At 40.8% G+C, this 23,697-nt stretch overlaps 2 protein-coding genes across 5 annotated transcripts in view; both read right to left on the reverse strand.

Annotated features, from left to right (window-relative positions):
* Positions 1-4,895: 4,895 nt before the first annotated feature.
* TMEM30A (transmembrane protein 30A) lies at positions 4,896-17,331 on the reverse strand. 3 transcript variants are annotated; one of them, XM_081314592.1, is made up of 7 exons: positions 16,854-17,331; positions 11,819-11,932; positions 10,194-10,301; positions 8,643-8,730; positions 7,879-8,028; positions 6,958-7,164; positions 4,896-6,164 (listed from the first exon to the last, which is right to left on the reverse strand). In XM_081314592.1, exons 1-7 carry the CDS (start codon positions 17,109-17,111, stop codon positions 5,971-5,973), a joined length of 1,119 nt encoding a protein of 372 aa, XP_081170718.1. In that variant the 5' UTR covers positions 17,112-17,331; the 3' UTR covers positions 4,896-5,970. The 3 variants fall into 3 exon arrangements, with proteins under 3 accessions (XP_081170718.1, XP_081170717.1, XP_081170716.1); XM_081314591.1 differs by lacking the exon at positions 16,854-17,331 and adding an exon at positions 14,820-14,843; XM_081314590.1 differs by lacking the exon at positions 16,854-17,331 and adding an exon at positions 12,306-13,027.
* Positions 17,332-20,849: 3,518 nt separating this feature from the next.
* The window catches only part of FILIP1 (filamin A interacting protein 1), a 96,812-nt gene continuing 93,964 nt past the window's right edge, over positions 20,850-23,697 (reverse strand). Inside the window, exons 7-8 of one of the 2 annotated variants that reach the window (XM_081314656.1) lie at positions 23,558-23,663; positions 20,850-22,416 (exon numbers count right to left, since the gene is read on the reverse strand). In XM_081314656.1, coding sequence (XP_081170782.1) covers positions 23,605-23,663 — 59 coding nt within the window. In that variant the 3' untranslated portion in view covers positions 20,850-22,416; positions 23,558-23,604. The remainder of the gene's footprint in view (positions 22,417-23,557; positions 23,664-23,697) is intronic. The other variant, XM_081314657.1, reaches the window with a different exon arrangement.

Below are 23,697 nucleotides of genomic sequence, written 5' to 3' on the forward strand. Positions count from 1 at the left end.
TTATTTTTATTTATTAAATTTACCCTGCCCATCACAGGCAAGCAACTGGGTGGCATATTGTATGGAAATAAATACCTTCTTTTCCACACTAGGCAAATTAATTTAAATTTGTACGTCCACTGATATATCTTACTGCTTTTTGTTAATATTTAGTAAAAGACAAGCTGAAACAGTTACTTAATCCAACAGGTTTCATCTGGCTGAATAGAAATTTCTTACAAATAGTCCACAATTTACCGCAGTTGGGACCAGAATTTTGATTGCTAAGCAATGTGATAAGTCATTATGTCACTGGACTCAATTTTATGATCATTTTTACTGGAGTTGTTAAGTGAATCACATGGTTATTATGCAGATGTACATAATGCAAATCTGGCTTTCCCAATTGAAGTTGCTTGCCAGAAACCAGTTGGGCAGATTGCAGATTATGATCACATTACTGCAGAATGCTGCAACCGATCGTTAACGTGAGTCGGTTGCCAAGCACCCAAAATATAATCATGTGACCACAAGGATGGTACAACGATCATAACTTCAAGCACAGGTTGTAAAACACTTTTTTTCAGGCTGTTGTAACTTTAAACATTGTTAAACAAATGGTCATAAGCCAAGAACCACCTGCCTTTAGATATGCAAAGCAAATGCAAGATTTGGATCAGGCATTATTGTTCAATTGTCGATCATGACCACTTAATTTAGCATTATTTTTTTGTTGAATAGAATATTTCCTTAATAAAAAAGGGACTGTGCAATAATCCAGACTCTAAGGGTTATGGAGTGCTGTGAGGTTGCATGTACAATACCTGTTGGCATTTCTTTAAATCAAAATGACTTTTTCCAAGGCCTCACAAGTTGCCCATAGGAGTTGTATCAACACTCATGTACTCCAAATTGTCTTTTCCCCTTTGAATCAAGACTGCTGTATAACGCCAATCCCTATTCCTGCAAGGCATAACAAATCCTCTACCTATATTGTGAATGGGTAATCTTGTCCTGGCAGCATGGAAAGTCTAACTATGCTTAATGTAAACATGGCAAGTGTTTAAGTATGTAATAGGTGACAAAGTAGCCAAGTTGTGAATGAATATTTTGATCAAATTGTACTAGTTTTATAAGAAAATTAGCTTGTTCTGTTGGAATTCACCCTTCAGTTTTTTTCTACCAGATGTTTTCAGTAAGCATGACTGCCAGTAGTTATTAGGGAGACTTTGTGTCCGCGGGAGACCACCGTTCCCCAGATAGTCGGGTGTGAGTCTCTCTTTTTGAGATGTGGTCCTGGGGCGTAGTTGGGCTTGCTGCTGGTGTACCTTTCGCCTAGTCTGCCTGAGCTACTCAACATCCTCTCGGGGTTGGTGATTGAGTTCCCCAAACTTATAGTTTTGGGTGACTTCAATCTACCATCCCTAGGAGGATCATCTGAGTTAGCTCGGGAGTTCATGGCTTCCATGACGGCCATGGACCTGACGCAAGTAATTCTTGGACCGACTCATTTGGGAGGCCACACCCTTGACTTGGTTTTCTTATCTGGACGGTGGTTAGATGATCTTGGGGGGGGCTCCCCAATTGTTATGCCCCTGTCATCTCCTGCGGCTGGTCTTCCGTTTTGCCACCCCCCGCCATGGGTGTATGGAACCAACTAGATGGTACCGCCCCAGGCACTTAATGGATCCTGATAGGTTCCAGGCAGCGCTGGGGTCACCACCTGCCTCCGTTGCTCACAACTTGGCAGATGCCTTAGTGGAAGCCTGGGAAAGGGCAGCCACGGAGGCACTTGACCGAGTTGTACCCTTGCGGCCCCTGACCCGGTGCAGATCCCAGCGAGCTCCATGGTTCTCCGCAGAGCTTCGGGAGATGAAGCGTCGGAGACGGGGCCTAGAGAGCTGTTGGAGGTCCAGCCGATCCGAATCCGACCGATTGCGACTAAGAACCTATATTAGGTCTTATCTTGCAGCGATAAGGGCGGTGAGGTCTAATTAGTTCTCCGCCCTTGTCGCGTCCGCAGATAACCGCCCAGCCACCCTGTTTAGGGTGACCCGCTCCCTCCTTAATCAGGAGGTGAGGGAGGAACCCTTGCAGGGTCGTGCCGAGGAGTTTAGTCAACATCTCTCGGATAAAATCGCTCGGATTCGGACCGGTCTGGACTACAACTGGGCAGAGTCTGACGATCAGGACACGGGCGGTCTTGTCGATGTTATCTGGGAGGAGTTTGATTCTGTGACCCCGGAGGAAGTGGACAGGATTATGGGGAGATTGAGCTCCACCACATGTTTATTGGACCCGTGCCCGTCCTGGCTGGTTTATGCAGCCCGGGAGGGGACACGAGGCTGGTTCCAGGCGGTTATATCTGCCTCTTTGAGTGAGGGTAGTTTCCCTGCTGTCTTGAAGGAAGCGGTGGTGAGACCTCTCCTCAAGAAGCCTGCCTTGGACCCAGCTGTGTTAAATAACTTTCGTCCGGTCTCCAACCTTCGCTTCCTTGCGAAGGTTGTTGAGAGTGTGGTTGCGCATCAGCTCCCGCTGGTCCTGGATGAAGCGGATTATCTAGACCCGTGCCAATCAGGTTTCAGGCCCGGGTACAGCACGGAGACGGCATTGGTCGCTCTGGTGAATGATCTCTGGAGGGCCCGGGACAGGGGATATTCCTCTGTCCTATTCCTATTAGACCTCTCAGCGGCTTTCGATACCATCGACCATGGTATCCTGCTGTGGCGTCTCAGGGGATTGGGAGTGGGAGGCACAGTTCTTCAGTGGTTCTCCTCCTATCTCCTGGGACGTTCGCAGTCGGTGTTGGCAGGGGGGCAGAGGTCGACCTCGAGGTCTCTCGTTTGTGGAGTTCCTCAGGGGTCGGTCCTCTCGCCTCTCCTGGTCAACATCTACATGAAACCGCTGGGTGAGATCATTCGTGGTTTTGGAGTTGGGTATCATCAGTATGCTGATGATACCCAACTTTTCATTTCTACCCCAAACCACCCCAGTGATGCCCTCGATGTGATGTCCCGTTGCCTGGAAGCGGTTCGGGTCTGGATGGGGAGGAACAGACTTCAACTCAACCCCGACAAGACTGAGTGGCTGTGCATACCGGCATATTCAGAATATTCCACCTCTTTCCATGGGGGGTGAGCTTTTACCCCCCGTAGATAGGGCTCGCAACTTGGGAGTCCTCCTAGATTCGCTGCTTACTTTGGAAGACTATATAGTGGCTGTGACTAGGGGGGCCTTCGCCCAGGTTCGCCTGGTGCGCCAGTTGCGGCCCTATCTAGACCGGGATGCCCTGTGTACGGTCACTCATGCGCTCGTGACCCCTCGTCTGGACTACTGCAACGCTCTCTACATGGGGCTTCCCTTGAAGACCACTCGGAGGCTCCAACTGGTACAGAATGCAGCCGCGAGAGTTGTCTTGGGAGTTTCCCGATACTCCCATGTTACACCTCTGCTCCGTGAGCTGCATTGGCTACCAGTTGTCTTCCGAGTGAGATTCAAGGTTTTGGTAATGGTTTTCAAGGCCCTACATGGCATGGGTCTGGAGTACCTCGGGGATCACCTGCTGCCGGCGTCAACTTCCCTCCGCCCTGTGCGTTCCCACAGTGAGGGCCTCCTCAGGGGCCTCCTCAGGCCACCAGTCAGAGAATGTCGTCTGGCGGCCCCCAGGGGGAGGGCCTTCTCTGTGGGCGCTCCGGACTTATGGAATCAGCTGCCGGTTGAGCTCCGGACGGCGCCTGACCTTCGCTCCTTCCGACGCGATCTGAAGACCTATTTATTTGAACAAGCCGGCCTGGCCTGATGGGGGATGTGTTGGGGTTTTTATTGCGGGTTTTTTATACTATTATCTATTGTTTTAGCTCGGGCTTCTATTTAATTCTCTTTTAACTTTTGTACCGTGTATTTTATATGTGCCCTGTTCACCGCCCTGAGTCCTTCGGGAGAAGGGCGGTATACAAATATAATAAACTTAAACTTAAACAATAGCTAAAAGAGAAAGATCAGCTAATACAAAATCATATTTTTTGTCAAGTTAAAAGTTTATTCTTGGTAAAAATATTTTTTTTCTAAAAGTCCTTCAGGGTATATAAATTTGAATGTATTTACAACAAGCTTTTAAGATAATTACTTTTCTTACCGTAGGAAACAGCTTTAATAGAAGGCAGCAGGTTTTTAATAGGCTTGTTTGAAACAGCTGTCAATTTTAAGAGGGTTAAGACAACTGAAGAAGCTGGCACAATGTTGAAGATTATTTTATATGAAGATAAAAGATTTCTTGCCTGTTAAGATAGGCTAATAAATAGGTGGACCTATTTCCCCCATTACCATCACCAAAATCAACTAAGTTGGTGAAGGTATGAGGGAAATCAACTTAGTTGATTTCAAGCACTCTAGATATGCTATACTATTAGGTATCTGTTCCAGATGCTTGGACTGAAAAAAATATAAGTTTAAGGATTGAATACTTCATTCAAGCTAGTTTAGTCCTATTACCATTTACTTTGTGTGAAACCAGTTATATAATACAATAACAGTTTTAAAAGCCTGTACTGTCTGCTTTCTGCTATAATTTAAGGTGGATACTATAATTAGCATGACTATCCTTTGCCAGTAAAATGATAACGCTCACTGATGAATACTCATTCAAAATCCATAATCTGGTGGTAGTAGCTATTAATTTGTACAATACAGGCACTGGGGAAAAACATTTGCATGCAAGGAAGTATTTTGGGGATAGTTTTGTCCATGGAAGTTGCTTGAATAGGGGAAAAATCGGTTAGATTTTACTTGGTTGTTAAGTTCCAGATTTGTGATGTATCACAACTGCCAAAGTGAATTCTGTGTTACTCTCAAGTCCTTTTTGACAGCCACCAGAGATAAAGCTGTTTTAAGGAGATACATTTCAGATAACCACACTGTTTCATAAAACAAATGATACCATTTATTAAATAGCAAACATTCAGATTGACAAGCAAATTTCATGTAAAACAACATCTATGTACACAGCAATTTTATATATATTAGTATCAATATGTATATATATATGCATATGTATATATACATATAGAGAGAGACATATATATATATGTATATATACATAGTTTTAAAGTCCCTGGTCTGTTTTCTTATAATGTGGACAGATTGGACTTAAAGTGTGCAAGATGCAAAAGTTCCCACATTCCACCACAGCAACTTTTAGCTTATATCTATGTAATATTTGAGGAACACAAGAGCTTTGGGTGAACTGTAGCATCTGAAATTCTTAAAGCCTTGCTTTTTTTAACCAAAAGAAATATTTTTTATTTACTGACACAGTAAATAAATCTCTTCACTTCTATTGGAATAAGCTCAGTGATTTCAGCCACATGGGATGCTGAACATAAGATGGATATTTAAGCAGAACATAATGGGAGTTATTTTTATGCCAGTTACTTCTATATCGAAAGCAGCTTTCATGTCACTGGGCAAAAAGTAAGCTTTTAGTTGAACCAGTTCACATGTCAAAACATACTTATTGGAATTGTGAACATTAAGCAGGAAGTTGGGCTTAATTCATATTGAGTTGTACATGAGTTACAAAGCTCATCTGTGAAATACTTTGGTTGACAAAACCTAAACAGGCTTTTTTTTCCTTCTAAAAACCAGCACACCATTGGTCCTTAAAAATGCTAAGAAAGCTATTCTAAACACATTATTGCTGTACAGTATTGACATGTAAAGCATACAAACGAGCAGCAGATGCATTAGGTGAGGAAAGACTATATGCGCATCATGGCACCTGTCCAGCAACAAGCAAACTTCAAAAAGCCTCTTGACGGCATTGTTTTATGGCTGTTATCTTCAGATTAATCCACTGTGAGGGAAATGAAGGCTTCAAATATGGTTATGTATTCTGTCCCAGAAGCAACTACCAGGGATCTAGCTTTCAAAAGCTGTGTCCACTCTGGACTCGCCTTGATGCACATGCAGTACATGTGATTTCGAGCATTTAGATTAATTGGGAATGTCTGCACTATTGTTCCGGTTTCCGTATTTGTGATGAATGACAAGCAGCACTACTCCAAGAAAAAAACAAATGGAACCCACTGTTATATACGCTATTCCCAGGAATGGATTTTTGCCTCCCATCCATGAAATGGTGCTCAGGATCATCCGTTTCCGCCCATCAAAGCTGTGCACAGGATAATCTGACATATGCATAGGAAAATCATACAGAAATATTGAAGTTGCATAATTTTAAACATCAGCCTAAACAAAAAAACAATACAAAATGGTATAATCAATCCATTTATTATGAAGCTATTCCGCTATACAAAATATTGTAGGCTAACTAATGATATTTTTTTTAAAAAGCAAAGCCAAGTCTACTAGTTGCAGATGTTTTTAAAAAGTGAGGTAATACTCAAGGATTGTTTCGATAATGTAGCTATATTCTCATTAGGACAGCAATAATTGAATTTGAATCTATTGAAGGTTGGTGAGCCTTTAATTTGAGATTTTAGGTCAGAGAGGCTAGTGAATCTCCTTATGAATGAACAACATCTAATCTTAAAAACTTTAAAGAAAATCTCCACAGGCTATTAACTCAATACTGTATGGATTTGGTCGTTGAACTAAGAATTAGCTTCTAAACACTACCTCTGCACCATTCACCTCTTGCAATAATGATACAAAGGAGTGCACCACTATAGCCACCAACCAACTCACTTATGGCTTTTCCCAGCATTATGAATGTATTCACACAATAACAAAAATAACAAAAATGTTATTGCAATCTTCCATATATGTAGATTTTCCTTGGTTGGGAATACGAAATAGTGTAATTATCTACACTATTTCCATTCCATACAATCAAATAATATTAGAATGAAATATATATTTAAATAACCCACCATGTACTCCTACAACGTTTTCCCACTCACTCTGTTCCTTTAGGTAAATGATACACTTAGCCCCTTACAATGTTCAAATAAAGGATACTATATTCTATTTCCAAAGAATATTTCCCAGCTGGCAAAGTAGGTTGTAAGTTATCTTGCTTCTCTATAAGACGATACAGCTTACGGAATGTAGGCAGTGCTGCAGTACGCATCCATACAATAAAGTCTTCATTGATGAACCCGTTGTTGTCCTGATCAGAATCTAACAAATACACTGGCTTGCGCCAGTTGACAGGTTTTGATGTTCCTTTAAAAAAAATGCAAACACTAAAATTAGTCAAGACAATTTATCTTCAGAAAAAGGTGTTTCCGCATTTCACTAAAAACATTTTTCAAGTTACCCTTGTAAAAACTCATTCAAACCATGTGCAACAGTCTTGTTTCCAATATAATCTTTCAGAACAGAAAAAGCAACACAGTAAATAAAAGTAACTTCTTTTACAAAGCCAGGGGCCAACCTAGAGTTTTACAAACTACATTTTTTACCTCCCTATACCCTTGATGAAAAATACTAGGGAGTTATAATTCAATATTACGTGTGGTCATTCCCACCCTCCTTTGAGGACATCTTCTGTAACTTTAAGTAGCAGACATGCTTGCCAAGTATATTTTACTCCTTCCATCAAAATTACTGACACTTCTGTAATTACTGGAAACAGCAGTTTAAAGAGTTATAAAAGAGTTGTGGAGATTGAAAAAGGAATGCACATGGCAGTCCAAGAAGAAATTCTAAAAATAACTCTACTGTTTCAGTAGTGAACATACATCTAGTCACACATATTTTACCTACTTGCGCTTTAAAATCATATGTGTGTGTGTGTCTCTGTGTGTATGTATATATATAAAAAACAATGAAAATAAAATAAATTTCAGCCATTCTAATGACACCATTCCAAGAAGTTTGCAATGAGAATTGTTGCACAATAATATATAAACAATTAGCCACTGGTTATATTTTTACCTTGAAAAAGTATTGTCAAGTTTTTTGTTTCACCAGTAGGATTCCTGAACTTAACATTTTTGTCTGTCCACCAAGCAATGCCTTTTCTCAGCAGAGAAATAGTTATGGGCTTAGAGGTATTGTGGTCATAACGAACAAGTGTCAATGTATCTAAAAAGAAAAACAATTAAAATCTAATCAGTGTCTAGGTTTTATTAATAATTTATATACTTCTGTTTTATGCAAAAGTAAGTACATTGGTTATGAAATGAAATATTTCCAAGTGATTCTGCAAACTGTCATAAGACATGACGTGGCTATCAAAATAAATTATCACAGTACAGAATATACAGAAATGTGAAAACCCAGTGGCCTGTTTTTTCTTCCTAGTCACACAAGTTTAAAAAGTATGTCAAATAAATATGAACTTGAAGCCCATTAGAAGGGAGGTATGATCTTGCATGAACAAATTTGAAACAACTCCTGACGAAGTGGAAAGTGACATGTGCTTGGACCCATAAAATAATACTGGCTTCATTGAAGGAGGGGGTGGCTCCACCAGCCTTCACTTTGGTGAAATTAGCATGCCAGTCATGTTATAAGGATGGGTATGTCTTATACCAAGTCTGGCTAATGACTTGTCTAACTTAATACTCTCTGAACTGAATGAGCATTCAAGTTGGTGTAGGGAACTATATGGATTTCATGAACATTCTTTGTTTTTACTTAACAAAACACAATTCAGAAGTGCAATGTGTCATAATATACTTTTAAAAATATCATACCGTTGAACATGCTGTTGGCAATGGCTCCACAAGGAGCAATTGGTTTATTCTCACTCGTATGGTAAGGTTCACACTCTTTACTAGGTTTCTAAATGATAAAAAAAGAGTCAATTTTGGTATCATGAAAGTAAAAATATTCAGTATAATCACATTAAATCTAAAGTGCAAGAATACCGTATTTTCCGGCGTATAAGACGACTTTTTAACCCATGAAAATCTTCTCAAAAGTTGGGGGGTCGTCTTATACGCCCAGTCGTCTTATACGCTGGGAAAAAAAACATAAATCAGTCGAACGTCCCCGTTCTTGCAAAGCAACTTCAAGCCTCCTTAGTCCAGTCCCCCCTCCATCGTGACTCTCCCTTCCCACCCCCTAGAGCCTCTAAGCCCCTTCCCCTCCCCCTTGCAAACGCCAGACCCCGGGAGCGGCAGGAAGCCCCTCCCCCTCACCCAAGCGGCATCTGAGCATAAGCAGAGCGCGCCCTGCTACCCGCTATCTCTCCCGGCAGACACCCGCATCCGGCCTCGCAACCAGCCGCAGAAGCCCACGCCCGGCTTTCCTTCCCCCCACCCGCACCCGGCTACCGGCGGATTGGGGAGGGAGCGCCCGCCTGCCGCCAGGCCGTTCCAAGTTTGGGGAACTTCTGGGGACTTCCGGCGGGCCTGGCGCCCCTCTCGCCTGCAGACCACACAGTGGCCCTCGCCAGCCGGCCTCAGCATGGCCGCCCCAAGCCCGCCTCTCCAGCGCGTCTTCCGAGCCCACCTGGCTGACCGCCTCCTGGGCGGGGCTTGGCTCCAGACGCGCGGCTGCTCCGTCTGCAAATGTGCTCTCAAATGGGTGGGTGGAAGGAAAAGCCCCTTTGGGCTTCAAAAGGGAGGCTTTGCACCATCTGCATCAGACGGGGCTGAATCGGGCTTGTGTCGGACACTTGGCAACTGGCATGTACGTATTTTCCGGCGTATAAGACAAAAAACCTTGAAAATCATCTTAAAAGTCGGGGGTCGTCTTATACGCCGGGTCGTCTTATACGCCGGAAAATACGGTACCTTTTGAAACGTGTTCATGTAAAAGATCTGTCATCAAATTTGTCATTAAATCTACTTCTTACCACTGATCAATGAGGTAATGTTTATTTGTATTATAATAATTTCTTACGATAAGCTTGGGCTAAAGCTTCCAAAGCCAAATGACTAATACATAATTTATTTCAAGCTATGTTCAAATTTATACCAACAGACTTCACTTCTTCAGCAAGGCTTCTTCCTATTATTACAATCATCTGTACATATCCCAAACCTTCCCTTGAAGATCTAGACCTACTCACAATTCATTATTCTGTTTACAGTCATGAAGGATCTACTATAACTAGAGCAGAATTCTTTGGTACAAAAACAAGTAAAAATTCAATAAATAAATATTTAGAAGAAAGAAAGGAAGCTGTATGAGAAAACAATGTAGCAATCTCTAACACACACATACATACACAAAAACATCCATATTTAAAAACAAATTTTTGGAAAATCATGACAACATACGCAAAGAATTTTACTTACGTGTAAAGAAATGTTATTTCCATTTAGCTGACTATCATCCCGAGACTTTACATAGCGACGGTGATTTTGGTAAAAGTTGGATAATCCATAGTACATAAACACATTGCCCTAAAAAAAATAAGTTAGGATGTTTCAATGATTATAACATTCACGCAGTTAGGTATAGCAGTAGTTTCACTAGGTTTTCAGAATTCATGCCTTATTCATCCGGGTAGGATTTTTTAAGTCTGTTGCTCAACTTAAAAGTCTGGCTTTGCTGGTAACAGGAAACCAGTAAGCCGTACAACATGAACCCACCAGGGTGAGGAAAACCTTTGTGTGGATAGTTTAATACAAAATATACAAAGCAGAATTTTTTGGTGGGATTTTTCTGGTACCTTCTACACTGGGCACTACCCATAGAAATACAGGGATAAGAAAAATAAAGCTATAAAGAAAGCAAAACAACAATGAAAAGCACATGCATTTAACATTACTCTAGACCAGGGGTGGCGAACCTATGGCACGAGTGCCAGAGGTGGCACTTGGAGCCCTCTCTGTGGGCACGCATGCCATCACCCCAGCCCCTCCTCACCAGCAGCACCCCCCCGGAGTCACCCCGGGTGTGACTCGCATGGAGCAGCGCAGCCAAGCACATGGCAGCTGGGCAGATGATGCTGTGGGGTACGGGCGGAGGGCGTGGCCACCATGGCACTGCAGGGCCACCTCGGTGATTGCAGCGGGCCGTGGATGGCCCTGAGGGCGGGCGGGGTGAGTGGAGCAGGCAGTTTTTGGGCACTCGGTCTCTAAAAGGTTTGCCATCACTGCTCTAGACCTAATTTTTATTACAATAAATTAACAAAAAAACTAGTTCATGTAGGTCAGTGCATAAAGATTTCTTGAGGAAGAAAGGTAACCATTCTAAAAAAAATAAGTTTCCACACACTTATTAGTTCAACTAAAATTACACAAATGTTCCACATACCTGATTTTAGATTCAATTATTTAATCAATTTATCCTGCTTGTATCCTGTCCATTCCTGTTTGCTTTAGATTTATTATGAAGGCATTCTACTTTGGAGCTACACAGGAGCAGAAGGATCATTTTCCTTCAGTCATATATTTACAGTCATATGAAAAATAAAGGGTTTTTTTAAACGTACGTGGACCTATCAATATTGTATCTTCACTATATAAAAGTGATGTAACTGAACACAAAAGCTAGGAAAACTGATTTTGCAATCATTTATTAAAGAAGTTACGAGAGATGACATTTCCTTCTGTGCGAAAAGTAAGCATACCCGTGGCTCTAATATCTGGCATTGTTCCATTTAGCAGTAGCAACCTCAAGTAGTTATTTCTTATAACTGTCTACCAGTCTTTGAAATTGACCGGGAGAAACTTTTTCGTATTCATGGATGCAGATTTCAGCCATCTGATGTTTGAGGAGTTTCTTGTATGCACAGTCCAATCCAAATCATCCTACAGAATCTCAATGGGAGTTAGATCTGAGATTTGACTTTCCATCCCAGAACCCTCCATTTCTCTCTCTCTTTTTTTTCCAGCTATTCCTTGATTTATTTTGCTGGAATGTAAGAGTGCAAGGCCATACTAGACAAAGCTAGACAGATAAGAGTATAACAAACCTCAAATGACTGATCCAATGTGAAGTTAATGACACAGTGACAGGGTGAGGCATTCCAAGATACATTTAAACATTTATTGCAGGAACTATTTGGATCTATTCCTGTATAGTCAATCTGTAATAGAAAAAAGGAAGACAGGAATAAGGTGGAGGGAAGATTATAAAGCCAATATTAAATCACAATATATAGCATATCTGTACATATATGAGTCACTGCTAATCCTATGGTTCCTATAGTGTTCTCGGGGAAGTGAACTATTATTAGAAAAGAGGATGCTAAGTGAAACCATGCATATTTAGATTACCATAAAATGAATGGCTTTCTATGTCATTTTTAACATGTTAAAAATATATATGCAGCATATATTTTCAATGGATTGAATCATAATGAAATCCGTAGAATTATGTACAGAGATCTTCTTAGACAAGTCAGAATATAACATAGATTTGTAACTGTCTAATACCAAACCATGTATTCCAATACTCACTTTAAAATGGTAGTATCCTAGGAACGATGAGCTAAATGAAGCAATCACGCTCAAATATAGCCTAACTCCTGACAGAGTATTACTAATTTGCCTTAATATTGTAATAATAATAATTAGGGTTAAAGAGTTAGCAGATGCTACTGGAAAATAAGGAACAGCATATACAATGTTTACTGAATTAAGAGAACAACACACACAAACTGATAAATGAATATTACTTCTTAGAATCTTTTTATTACAGCAACAATAATGGAGGAAATTTCTCTGCATTGACAGTTTAAGAAGCTTTTTGTTCTTAAGACATCAAAAAGCTGCCTATTTTTAGAAAATGATTAATGGAACAGAAAGCACCAAAGACATACATACATTTCAGGCTGACTTTTGGAATTCTAAAAGTATTCAAAGATTTACACTGAAAAAGAACAATTTCTTTAATTGGATGCTACCACCTAACATTTCCTCAATATGACTCTTATTTTATGTGGCTACACAAAGCCCTCCAAAATGGTTTATATATGGTAGCATTAACAAACAGCTTTATGCATGTTCTCTGCAAGCTCATATTGCTGTTTTGCAGCATGTGTGCACATACAACCATTTTACTGGTAAACTCCATGTCATGCTAAGACTTGGGTGCAGCTGCTTTAAACACACTGAATTTCTTCCAGAATACAGGATACACACACTGTTGCAGGCAGTAAAATTGTGTATGTATATTAGATCTGTACATCAGCACTACCAAATTGTGTATGTATATTAGATCTGTACATCAGCACTACAGCATCCCTGTCAAATACCAGTAACTAATGAATTATGTAAGCCAGATTTGGTTAGATAGGAAAGGTGATATATTCCCTCTGAAAAATCTTTCACACGACACATGAAAGCCTATTTTATATACTTTAAAAGTACACAAAAAGGAATTCCTAACTCATTCTTGTTAATATGGTAAAGCACTGCTTTATATTTAGTGATATGCCAAATTTAAGAATCTTGCTTTTGTTGTTGTTTATTTGCAATTCAAGTCTGCTTTCATGGTTAAAAAAGGAATAATAGGTATTTGTGGTAAAGTTACTTATTAGCTAGATAAGAGTACAGGCAAGAGAAATAGTAATTAAAAACTTCAAAATTAATAGCCACTGGAAAATGGGAAGTCAGTCAGGAGTGAAATTTCTCCCAGAATTTAGCACACTGTTGTTCATCTGATGCTCTTAGAACTATCAGTCTGAAATACCAGCAGGACTAATGAATTGTTTTACACAAAAATATATGTTGTTGACAAGTACAGTCTCCTTCCACAGATACCACTCTCAAATACATCTCAGGCAACACCAGCCGCCTAAACTATTTGTCTCTCCAAAAAGGTTAGGGGCAGGGAAAAAAAACTTCACATGGTCATGTAACTGCTAATCCCCACAAACATAGCACTGTTTTCTGTCACCTGCTAATACTCGTAAGATCTAAACATCAGAATTCTGATGAGCTTATTCCATTTTGCTTATTTATCAGATTTCTAGTATGTAAAAGATATATTATGTAAGATTTTCATTTTCTTGATTTCCATCTAAAATATCAGTAAAAAATGAGTCCAAGATGACCTTTGGAAATACTGTAGCTTCATCTTCTCTCAATTTTATTTCTGAATTTGTTTTGCCTGCTGTATAAAAGGAAATCCACTAGCAATCCACATTTTAAATATATATTTAGTATAAATTATTATAAATACAAATTTAATAATTTTTCCCAAAGGCTTTACTTCGTGATCACAAATTTCTTTGCACTGTTAATTTCATCCCATTCATCCTCTCTTCCCTCTTATATCATACTTTGTTATCCAATGATAAAAACTTAAAGCTGAATTTGCTTATTTCTTTTTACAATCATTTCCAAATATGTTCTTTCACCTCTTCAGATTCATACACAATTTTAATAGTTCTTGCTGGCTTAAACTTTATGTCCTCTCAAATAATAATCGATTTTTACCAATGACAGCTTGCTAAGCCAGCATTTTAAAAATATAAATGGAAAAATCAGAGGTCACAAAATTCATAAACCTAAAATTAAATACAATGCTATAAGCACTGAAAACAGTGGAAGAAAATACTTTATTATGAAAATTCATATGGCCGCCTACTCATCCTCAGTGACTCTGAGCAGCTTATAAAAATAAATACCCAATATGCAAATAATAAAAACAATAACCCCTCAACTCCCTGGTACCAACAATTGCAATGTGTCATAAAAATAATACTTTAGGTGGCTCATATCCTCTGGACTTCACACAACGTACATTATCCATCAAGAAAACACACATCTATGTAATTGGACACACGGAGGGTAGTCCACAGTGTAAAAGAAAATCCTGAGATGACGAATGATAAACGCTAGTCTGTTCTAAAACTCTTTAAATTACGATCATACTTGGAATAAGTTGTACTGAATACAATGTTCTCTATATTATTAATCATCAAAATCTCAACACTGTATAAAACACACAAGATCTGTCATAAGTACCTTTGTCATGGTTGCAATTATTGCTAACATGCTATTCTCCTTAGGATGAAGACATTCCAATTATAACTTTTGAAATTACAGCAAATTGTTTTTTTTTCACTCTTTAATAAACAAAGGTAAAGGTAAAGGTTCCCCCGCACATGCGTGCTAGTCATTTCCATCTCTAGGGGCCGGTGCTCATCTCCGTTTCAAAGCCGAAGAGCCAGCACTTGTCCGAGGACATCTCCGTGGTCATGTGGCCGGCATGACTAGACGCCAAAGGTGCACAGAACACTCCTACCGTAGTGGTCCCTATTTTTCTACTTGCATTTTTACGTGCTTTCAAACTGCTAGGTTGGCAGAAGCTGGGACGAGTAACAGGCGCTCACTCTGCTACGCGGCACTCGGGATTCGACCCGCCAAACTGCTGATCTTCTGATCGACAAGCTCAGCATCCTAACCCACTGAGTCACCACGTCCCTGCACTTTCACATACTGTTTTATAATACAATAAACACTCAAAACAGGTAACTCTGCTTCTATCCATTTTATTTTTATAAAATTGGGCTGTGTAAAATCTACTTGTTTTCCTTTACTTTCTGACTTGAAGAAATAAACTTTTGCCCAGTTGGCTCCTCTAAATTAAACATGTGAAAATCTAGACCAGACTTTCCCAAATTGATAAATAGGACTAACCATGGAGCAATGGGATTAACCGTTATTTATAGTGCTCTTGCTCAAGTAGTATTTAATTATTTTCATATAATAAATAAAACTTCATAAAAGGGTGTGGGTGGGTTGAAGAGTTTGGTTCTGGAGTGCTGTTTTCTGCCACTGTGTGCTACAACAAACATGACTAGGGGACTGGAGGCGAAAACATTATAAAGGCACAGTTGCTGGAATTGGGTGTGTGTAGTTTAATGAAGAGAAGGGCGAGGGGTGACATGATAGCAGTGTTCCAATATCTCAGGGGGTGCCACAAAGAAGAGGGAGTCAAGCTATTCTCCAAAGCACCTGAAGGCAGGACAAGAAGCAACGGATGGAAACTAGTGAAGGAGAGAAGCAACCTAGAACTAAGGAGAAACTTCCTGACAGTTAGAACAATTAACCAGTGGAACAACCTGCCTCCAGAAGTGGTGAATGCTCCAACACTGGAAGTTTTTAACAAGAGACTGGCCAGCCATTTGCCTGAAATGGCATAGGGTTTCCTGCCTGAGCAGGGGGTTGGACTAGATGACCCCCAAGGTCCCTTCCAACTCTGTTATCCTGTTATACACTAAGCACTCCTACGGATTCCTGATGCAGGCTGCTCCGACAACCTTCTCAAGGTCTCCCCAAAACCACAGCAGATGTTCAGTGAACACTGGAGCTTCCCCGTTCCTCAGGAAGTGGCATCCCCCGACAGGTCCCAAGCACCCCCTTAACGCCTACCCTTCACTTACACACCCCACTGGTGTGAGACAACTTCACAAAGCCACGATTAACCAGGCCTCGGCAGCCCACGCGGGAATTTCCCCGAGAGGGCCCGTCCCTTCACGCACCCACTCGTTCCCTCGCCAGGTTGTTAGCCCTGCGTGTCAGCGGCCCTGCCCGTGTCCTACCATTTCTCTCCCCTCCCCACCCCTCCACCCCCCAAAAATAAGAGCTCTTCCTCAGCAACCGCAAGAAACGATTCTGGGGGACCGAAAGAGAGGAACTCCGAGTCGGACCCCGGTCGGCCGAGTTCTGCGCCAGCCCGTCCTCGTTTCCAAGGAACTCCAAGCGGGCCGGGCCGGCAACCCGCAACCCGGGCAGGTGAGGCCTCTCAAGCTCTCAAGAGGCTAAGCCAGGGGTCTCCAAACTTGGCCTTATTATGACCTGTGGACTTCAACTCCCAGAATTCCTCAGCCAGTGTGTGCCTGGCTGAGGAATTCTGGGAGTTGAAGTCCACAAGTCACCAAAAGGCCCAGTTTGAAGATCCCTGGGCCGCTAAGCCGTGAGAGCCCCGCGCCGCCAGCAGCCTCCCCTCCTCGGCGCCCCGCCGCCCGTCCCCCGTCCCCGTCCCCGAGGACTCCCCTCGAACTCGCGGATGTTGTTGGAGGTGACGAAGATGCCGATGCCGATGGGGATAAAGATGAGGCCTATGACGAAGAAAGCCGGCAGGACGGTGCCGGCGGTGAGGATGGGCTGCCAGGCCGGCAAACGCTGCTGCTTGAAAGCCGTGTTGTCGGGCTTGCGGCTCTTGGTGGCCGGCCCGCCGGGCGGCCCGCCGGGGGCCCCGAGGCCGCTGGCCTCCGGCTGCCCGTCCGCCTTGGCGTTGTAGTTCATCGCCATGGGGCCTCCGCCGCCTGGAAACGGCCCGGAAAAGACGGGAGGAAGAGAAGAGAAGAAGCCGAAGCAGCCTCCTTCTGGCTTGCGAGAGGACGACGACGACCGGTCTTCCTTTTCTTGGTCGCAGGAGTGACAACCGCGCTTGCGCAAAGACTCCGATATAAATACAAAGGCAGCGGAGCGCTTTTTCCGGCCTTTTCCCCCCCACCCGCCGACCCGCACTTCCCCGGCGTGCGCATGCGCCGGGCGATAACTTGACCTTGGGTGAGGACCGGTTCGCGACGTCAATAGATTCCGCCTCCTTCAATCGGTTCAAAGAGCCAATGGGAAGAACGCCTCAGGTAGAATTTCTAAAAGCACGCATGCGCGGCCGAGGGCGGAAAAAAAAAAGAAAGAAAAGAAAAAAGAATGGTGCGGGTTTGTCATAGTTGACGTAACTGTTGCCAGAGCGTCCGTGGCGCTGCGGGCGCGTGTGCGTGACTGGATCGGAAGCACCTGTTATTAGTATATAAAATTATTATACATAGAAAAATGTGAAACTGCAGCTATCGCTTCTTTAAAACTGGTGTTGGTCTGCGTGTGCATCCAGTTCTTCCCAAGAACTTAGAATGTGGTAATTTATAGGAGTAGTATGTATGAAGATTCAAGCGGCGAGACCCTTTGCAATTGGCAGTTGGAAATTTTGTCAATGCAGAGATTTTCTTAGTGCCACCCAAGACTTTTTGGTATGCCATCCAGTTGGCCAATAACTATTGAAACCACCAAGCTGGTTTATGCCATAATAATTCCATTTCAGATTTCAGATCTCAATATTTTGTGATCTTTTCCAATTCTGTGTGTTCTATTCCGCTATCCTCTGCTATTGCCGCATCAATTACCCACACTTTCTTTTCAGCCACAGTTGCATCTGATGTGTTAGGAGCCAAGTATGGATTGGAAATAGTGTTTACTGTAATTATATGATTTATTTTATTTTATTTATTTTAATCCCATTTATATCCCGCCCTTCTCCGAAGACTCAGGGTGGCTTACAATCTAAGCCAGGGGTCTTCAAACTTGGCCCTTTTATGACGTGTGGACTTCAACTCCCAGAATTCCTCAGCCAGGCACGCTGGCTGAGGAATTCTGGGAGTTGAAGTCCACACGTCATAAAAGGGCCAAGTTTGAAGACTCCTGATCTAAGCACAAATCAAATGTGCTTAGCAATAGCCTTCATTCTATGTATATGCCTGCTTATTAGGGCTTTCACCCCCCCCCCTCAAGCGGCATTATTACAAAGTCAGCTTATTGCCCCCAACAATCTGGGTCCTCATTTTACCTACCTCGGAAGGATGGAAGGCTGAGTCAACCTTGAGCCTGGTGGGATGCGAACCTGCACTAATTGCAGGCAGCTGGTGTTACTTGAGGCATTAGCCCACTGCTCCACCAAGGCAGTGGTCGGTATAATTGTGGAAAACTCATGGAACACTGTATTCAAAGGCAGATATATTCAATGTATTCAGATAGCATGGTGAAGATAAAGGTCCAGTAGATTCCTATTGAGTGCTTCTCTGTAGTTCTGTGGAAATTGTACTGAAACTGCTTTGCTGTTGCTTTCTTTTGATGTAGTTGAAGTATTAGAAAAAGATGTCTCTCAGAGGTTTGCCTCTGAGCATTGGGTACAGAAAAGACAATTATCCCAGCAGTTACATTTAAGCCTACCAGTTTGTGTGGTGTTTCTGGCAATTTCTCTTGAACATTTTTTTAAAAAGATCTTGATAATAAAAATAGGCACTTCAGGAATAAGACAGCATGGCTTATTCCAAAACTGCCATTCTTCAGAAGTATTGAGATACCATCCCCATAATCCATAACAGAGCAGCTATTGTGGGTTGAGGATTATGTGAGATATAGTTCACTCTGGAGTACTGAATGAAAGAAGTTTGATATAACAGTGGGCAGTGAACCAAAAAAGGAGACAATAGAATGCTGTAGATCACCTGCCAAGAACAAGCATCCATGGCATTTAGGAGAAAGACAGAAGCCGTACCCTCGCCTTCCCCCTTTGGTGCACACCAGGAATCAGTCACTCTGTTCTGCCCTAATTTCTGCAACTTCTAGTGTTTAATGTTTTAGCAGTTCTGCTGCTGCTAAGATTAATCAAAAAGGATAAAACCAGTCTCTCCTTTTCAGCTTGCGAGAATTTTTGAAAAAATGAACCTCACAAAATGAACCTTGAGAAATCCTGTGCGGGGGGGGGAAGGTTGGGGCTTTTCTTTTTGGTATTGGTGGCTTGGAGGACTAGGTGAGAACTCTATTCCATGCACATGCTTAACCATTTCAATCGTCTTAAAACTATGGGAACCTCTTTACAGAATGGACCCTGGCCCTTCTACAGTGCAGCCTTCAGAAACCCGCATAAATCCTTGGGGGTCCCTCAACCCAGCAGAAAAGCATGTACCCCTGAAATAAATAACAGTTTGCTATTAAATATTTGGTTGTAGATTTGTGGGAAGTACTATGATGGCGCCCGACCTTTCCTCCTTCCGACACGATCTGAAGACTTATTTGTTCGAACAAACCGGCCTGGCCTGATGGGGGATGGGTTTGGATTTTATTGTTGTTTTAAATGTATTTTAATCTATTGTTGTAACTTGGGCATCTCGTTTAATTCTTTTTTAATTTTTGTATTTGTACTTTTATATGTTTGCCCTGTTCACCGTCCTGAGTCCTTTGGGAGAAGGGCGGTATACAAATAAAATTATTATTATTATTATTATTATTATTATTATTATTATTATTATTATTATTATTATTATTATTATTATTATTATTATTATTATTATTATATTATTATTATTATTATTATTATTATTACTGAAATCGTAAAGGTAAATGTGATTGACATCATAAGGGTTTTTTTTTATAATTTTCATGGTTTTCCAATTAGCATAACTTTACAAATAGAAAACTACTCTTGCCTAAATCAAATCTCTGACATCTACTAAAGTTTTCACAAAATATAAAAGGAAAAATTTCAAGTCAGATAAATTGGTTGTTATCCCATAAGGAAGTTGTAGGCTATGATTAACTCTACTGTGTTACTTCTGCTGACTGATCTTATCCATGTTTATTGATAAATTCCCCTTGATTTCGTTGGAATTTACAACCATCTGTATAGCTAACAGACCTTTTCTCATCTTATCTTGCATAAATACCACCTTAGGTACTCAACATCATTCAGACGTAGCAATACATTCAACTAGCAAGAGTCTTCCTGATTATGTCCACACATAGAAAACCCAGATTATGTAATGCGCAAGGAAATACTTTACCTATATAATACTAATTTGTGGTGTATGCATGTGCCTTCATGTCAGTGTCGACGCCTGGCAACTGCCTGGACAAGTCCCTGCAGTTTTATTGGAAAGATATTTATAAATGGCTTGTTCTTGTTTTCTTGCTAGTGTTGACACAGAATGACTGGCCCAAGATCACCTAGCTGGCTTTGACCCTAAGGCAAGACTAGAACTGTCCCCTTGTTTCTAGCTTGGTGTCTTTGCCATTACATCAACTGGCTTTCTATTTGATTTCTATAGCCGCCCATCTCAACAAGTAACACTAATTCTTTAGTCTCATTGAAATGCCTGCTTTCAGATTAATTTTCTAACCTCCGTTTTTGCTCATCATGATTCCTTTTCCTCTTCTTAATATTTTATAAAATATAAATATTTCGTCATGATTACATTTCCATTTACTTAATATACATCTGCTACAAGGATTATACAAGAATTTACAATATACGTTCCACTTTTGCTAACTCAATTGTTATATTATTCCTGTGTTCCAGCTAAAATATAATCTTCAGATATAATTAGGGGACCTATTTTTAGTGTACAAATCCTTCACAAATGCATCTTCATAAAATCACATATTTGGCTCATGATGAAGTCAGTCTGATAAGAGTAGAGTAGAAGCTAGTTTTGAAGCTCAGCAGATGCCCTGCCTTTCGTAATACTGAAATATGTTGTTCTGAATGATAACACAGCATTTGCGTGCAAATGGCTTGGAGACCTACAGGTGAATCAGGCAAATGTCACCCTGTCACTTCTTTCAAAAATGGACCAAGGATTGAGGGATGCCCAGAAATGACACAGGAGGAATTAGGAAGGGAAAATTTCCAAAATATCTGTGCATAGGTAATTTATATTCCTACATAAAGGGTTTGGGATGATGATCTCTACCATTTAGCTTATTCTGGAGCTGAATTTCCTGGTACATACTTAACAAGGCCAGTCTGCATCAAACTGAAAACAGTGACACAAAGGTAAAGTAATTAACTGATAATTTGCTACCTAAACCTATACAAACCTAATACAAACCTATACTATATCTGAATACATTGCAATTAATTTCTCCATCCAATTAAACTGATCTTAATTAACATAGCATAATATTTTTAACAATATGAACTATTAAGATTTTTTTTTTAAAAATTGCTGTGTTAAATTCAAGGGCTACCACATTGTTCCACGCTTATGAAAATTTATTTGGCACAGTGTGATAAGAAGAAAACTTTTGGCACACGAATATGGAACAGCACACATGTAAGCATTTAATAAACGGCATAAAATATTTTTTAAAAATATGTGAAACTCAGATACAATTCGAGGCTTTGGCTTGTTGGCTATTATTTTTATATTAAATCATAGCACAGTGCAAAGTTCTATAATACTGTCTTATAGAGCAGTCCTCAGGGCAATTCAGTCACACAGTCACATTTTAGCTGGAAACATCTGTGACGCGTTTTCTTTAAAAGGTGCCTTTATTGAGGTCAAATCACTATCACTACCTATAGAAAATATACAAACTGGCACCTTGCAATTTTGACAGTGTATTCTACAAAATTAATGTGCCATGGACATGGTAGTCAGAAGGTCTGGCAACACAAAATCCCGCATTACAAAGTGTATTATAAAAATAAATTATGTAGGAAACACCAAACAAAATCAGACAAATACCAATTGGTTTGAACACTTTGCAAAGCACATGTTTTCCTTTCTTACTGTCTGGTTTAAAAAAAAACAGCAAACACAGTTTCTTGAGAATTAAAATAAAAGTTGCACATGCACACAAAGAAAAATCAAAATCCAACAGAAGCAGCAAAATATACTTCCATAAGTGATCAGTAGCATGGACGATCAGAATCATAGAGGCAGAACTTTCACAGTGATCAATCCAGAAGTGTGGAGAAGTGCACAAGAATAACACGGAGTTGACGTGGCTTCTCATCTTGAGTTTATGCGCACCTGACGAATGACGATGCTCTCTAGTGGGGAAAGAAGCATAGTAAAGCAACAACTGTTACCATGGAAAACATGAAAGCTTATGAGGACCCATACTGTGTTTTTATTTCATCCCAACATATTACGGTTATTTCAAAGTGACATTTTGTACCATATCAAGATTGCTAGAGTAGAAACGAGCATTCCAGAAAGTATTTATCCTTGTGTTCAGATATAGAAAAGGGATTATCCATTCCACTTGTGCATCTTCATGGAAGACAGTCAAGTCTTGTTTTTCCCCATTACCTCAACAATCAATAGCAATAACACTTAGACTTATATACTGCTTCATAGTGCTTTACAGCCCTCTTTATGCAGTTTACAGAGTCAGCACCCAATAATCTGGATCTTCATTTTATTGACCTCAAAGGGATGGAAGGTTGAGTCAACCTTCAGCCAGTCAGGATCAAACTCCTGGCAGTGGAATGCAGAGTTAGCCTGCAATACTGCATTCTAGCCATTATGCCACCATGGCTCATCAACAGGGTGAGGAGAACATTAGGGGGAAATGAAGAGCCACACATGTCTCTCTTTGGTGTGTGCAAATTACTTGTGCTTAATACGATCAGTATTATATGGATTTCACATTTATTCTTTGGGTCTTTATGTCATGTACACTTAGGAAACTGGGAAGGGACATGATGATTAAGACCCTTTAAATAAAGGCAGTACATCTAAGGTTCTGGATAATGTCCCAAATAATTACTATTCAAATAAATATTTGAATACATAAAGAGTGAATGCTTTTGTTTTCAGCATTTTTTAGAGAGGGAAAAAAAATCAAAGAATGAAATGTTATCTATCTCGGTTGACCTTGAAAGCAAATTAAGATAGCTCTGTGCTTTAATTTGGGTCAAAACATAGTGCAAAAGAGAGCAGGTTGGCTTAACTTTAGTTGAATTCATCCTAAGCCGATGGAGCTTCAGAAGAATAAAATGGCTTTTGTCTTTGGGGGGGATGGAGTTAAAGATATCGGAATAGGTGATGAATAGGTCAGTCCTACTGATTAACCTGCAATCAGATCACCCTCAGTTGTCCTAAGTGCAGCTTCATAGATGAGTAGCATATTCAAGAAGGATGGTGGCAAAAAGACAAAAACCGAGGTCCATTTCCTTTTTTACTTACAGTCATGCTGGAGTGATCAAGGATGGGCAGGGTATGGTAGCTCTCATTCAAAATTGCCCCCTTAAGGAATACTGGGAGCTTTGGTAAAATTGCCTGAGCAAACTGCCTGAGAGGGGAAAAAAAACAATAAGAACAAAACA

The sequence above is a fragment of the Vipera berus genome (genome assembly GCF_964194415.1).
Source record: "Vipera berus genome assembly, chromosome: 1".
In the NCBI taxonomy this organism is placed as follows: Eukaryota; Metazoa; Chordata; class Lepidosauria; order Squamata; family Viperidae; genus Vipera; species Vipera berus.

Excerpts from the sequence above, each read along its gene's own strand:
- TMEM30A (XM_081314590.1), bottom strand. The coding sequence starts at position 12,575 with ATGCAGAGAAATTTCCTCCATTATTGTTGCTGTAATAAAAAGATTCTA. Across the intron at positions 8,731-10,193 it reads GAAATAACATTTCTTTACAC|AAACCTAGTAAAGAGTGTGA; the intron begins GTAAGTAAAATT and ends TTTATCATTTAG. Across the intron at positions 8,029-8,642 it reads TGCCAACAGCATGTTCAACG|ATACATTGACACTTGTTCGT; the intron begins GTATGATATTTT and ends TTTTCTTTTTAG.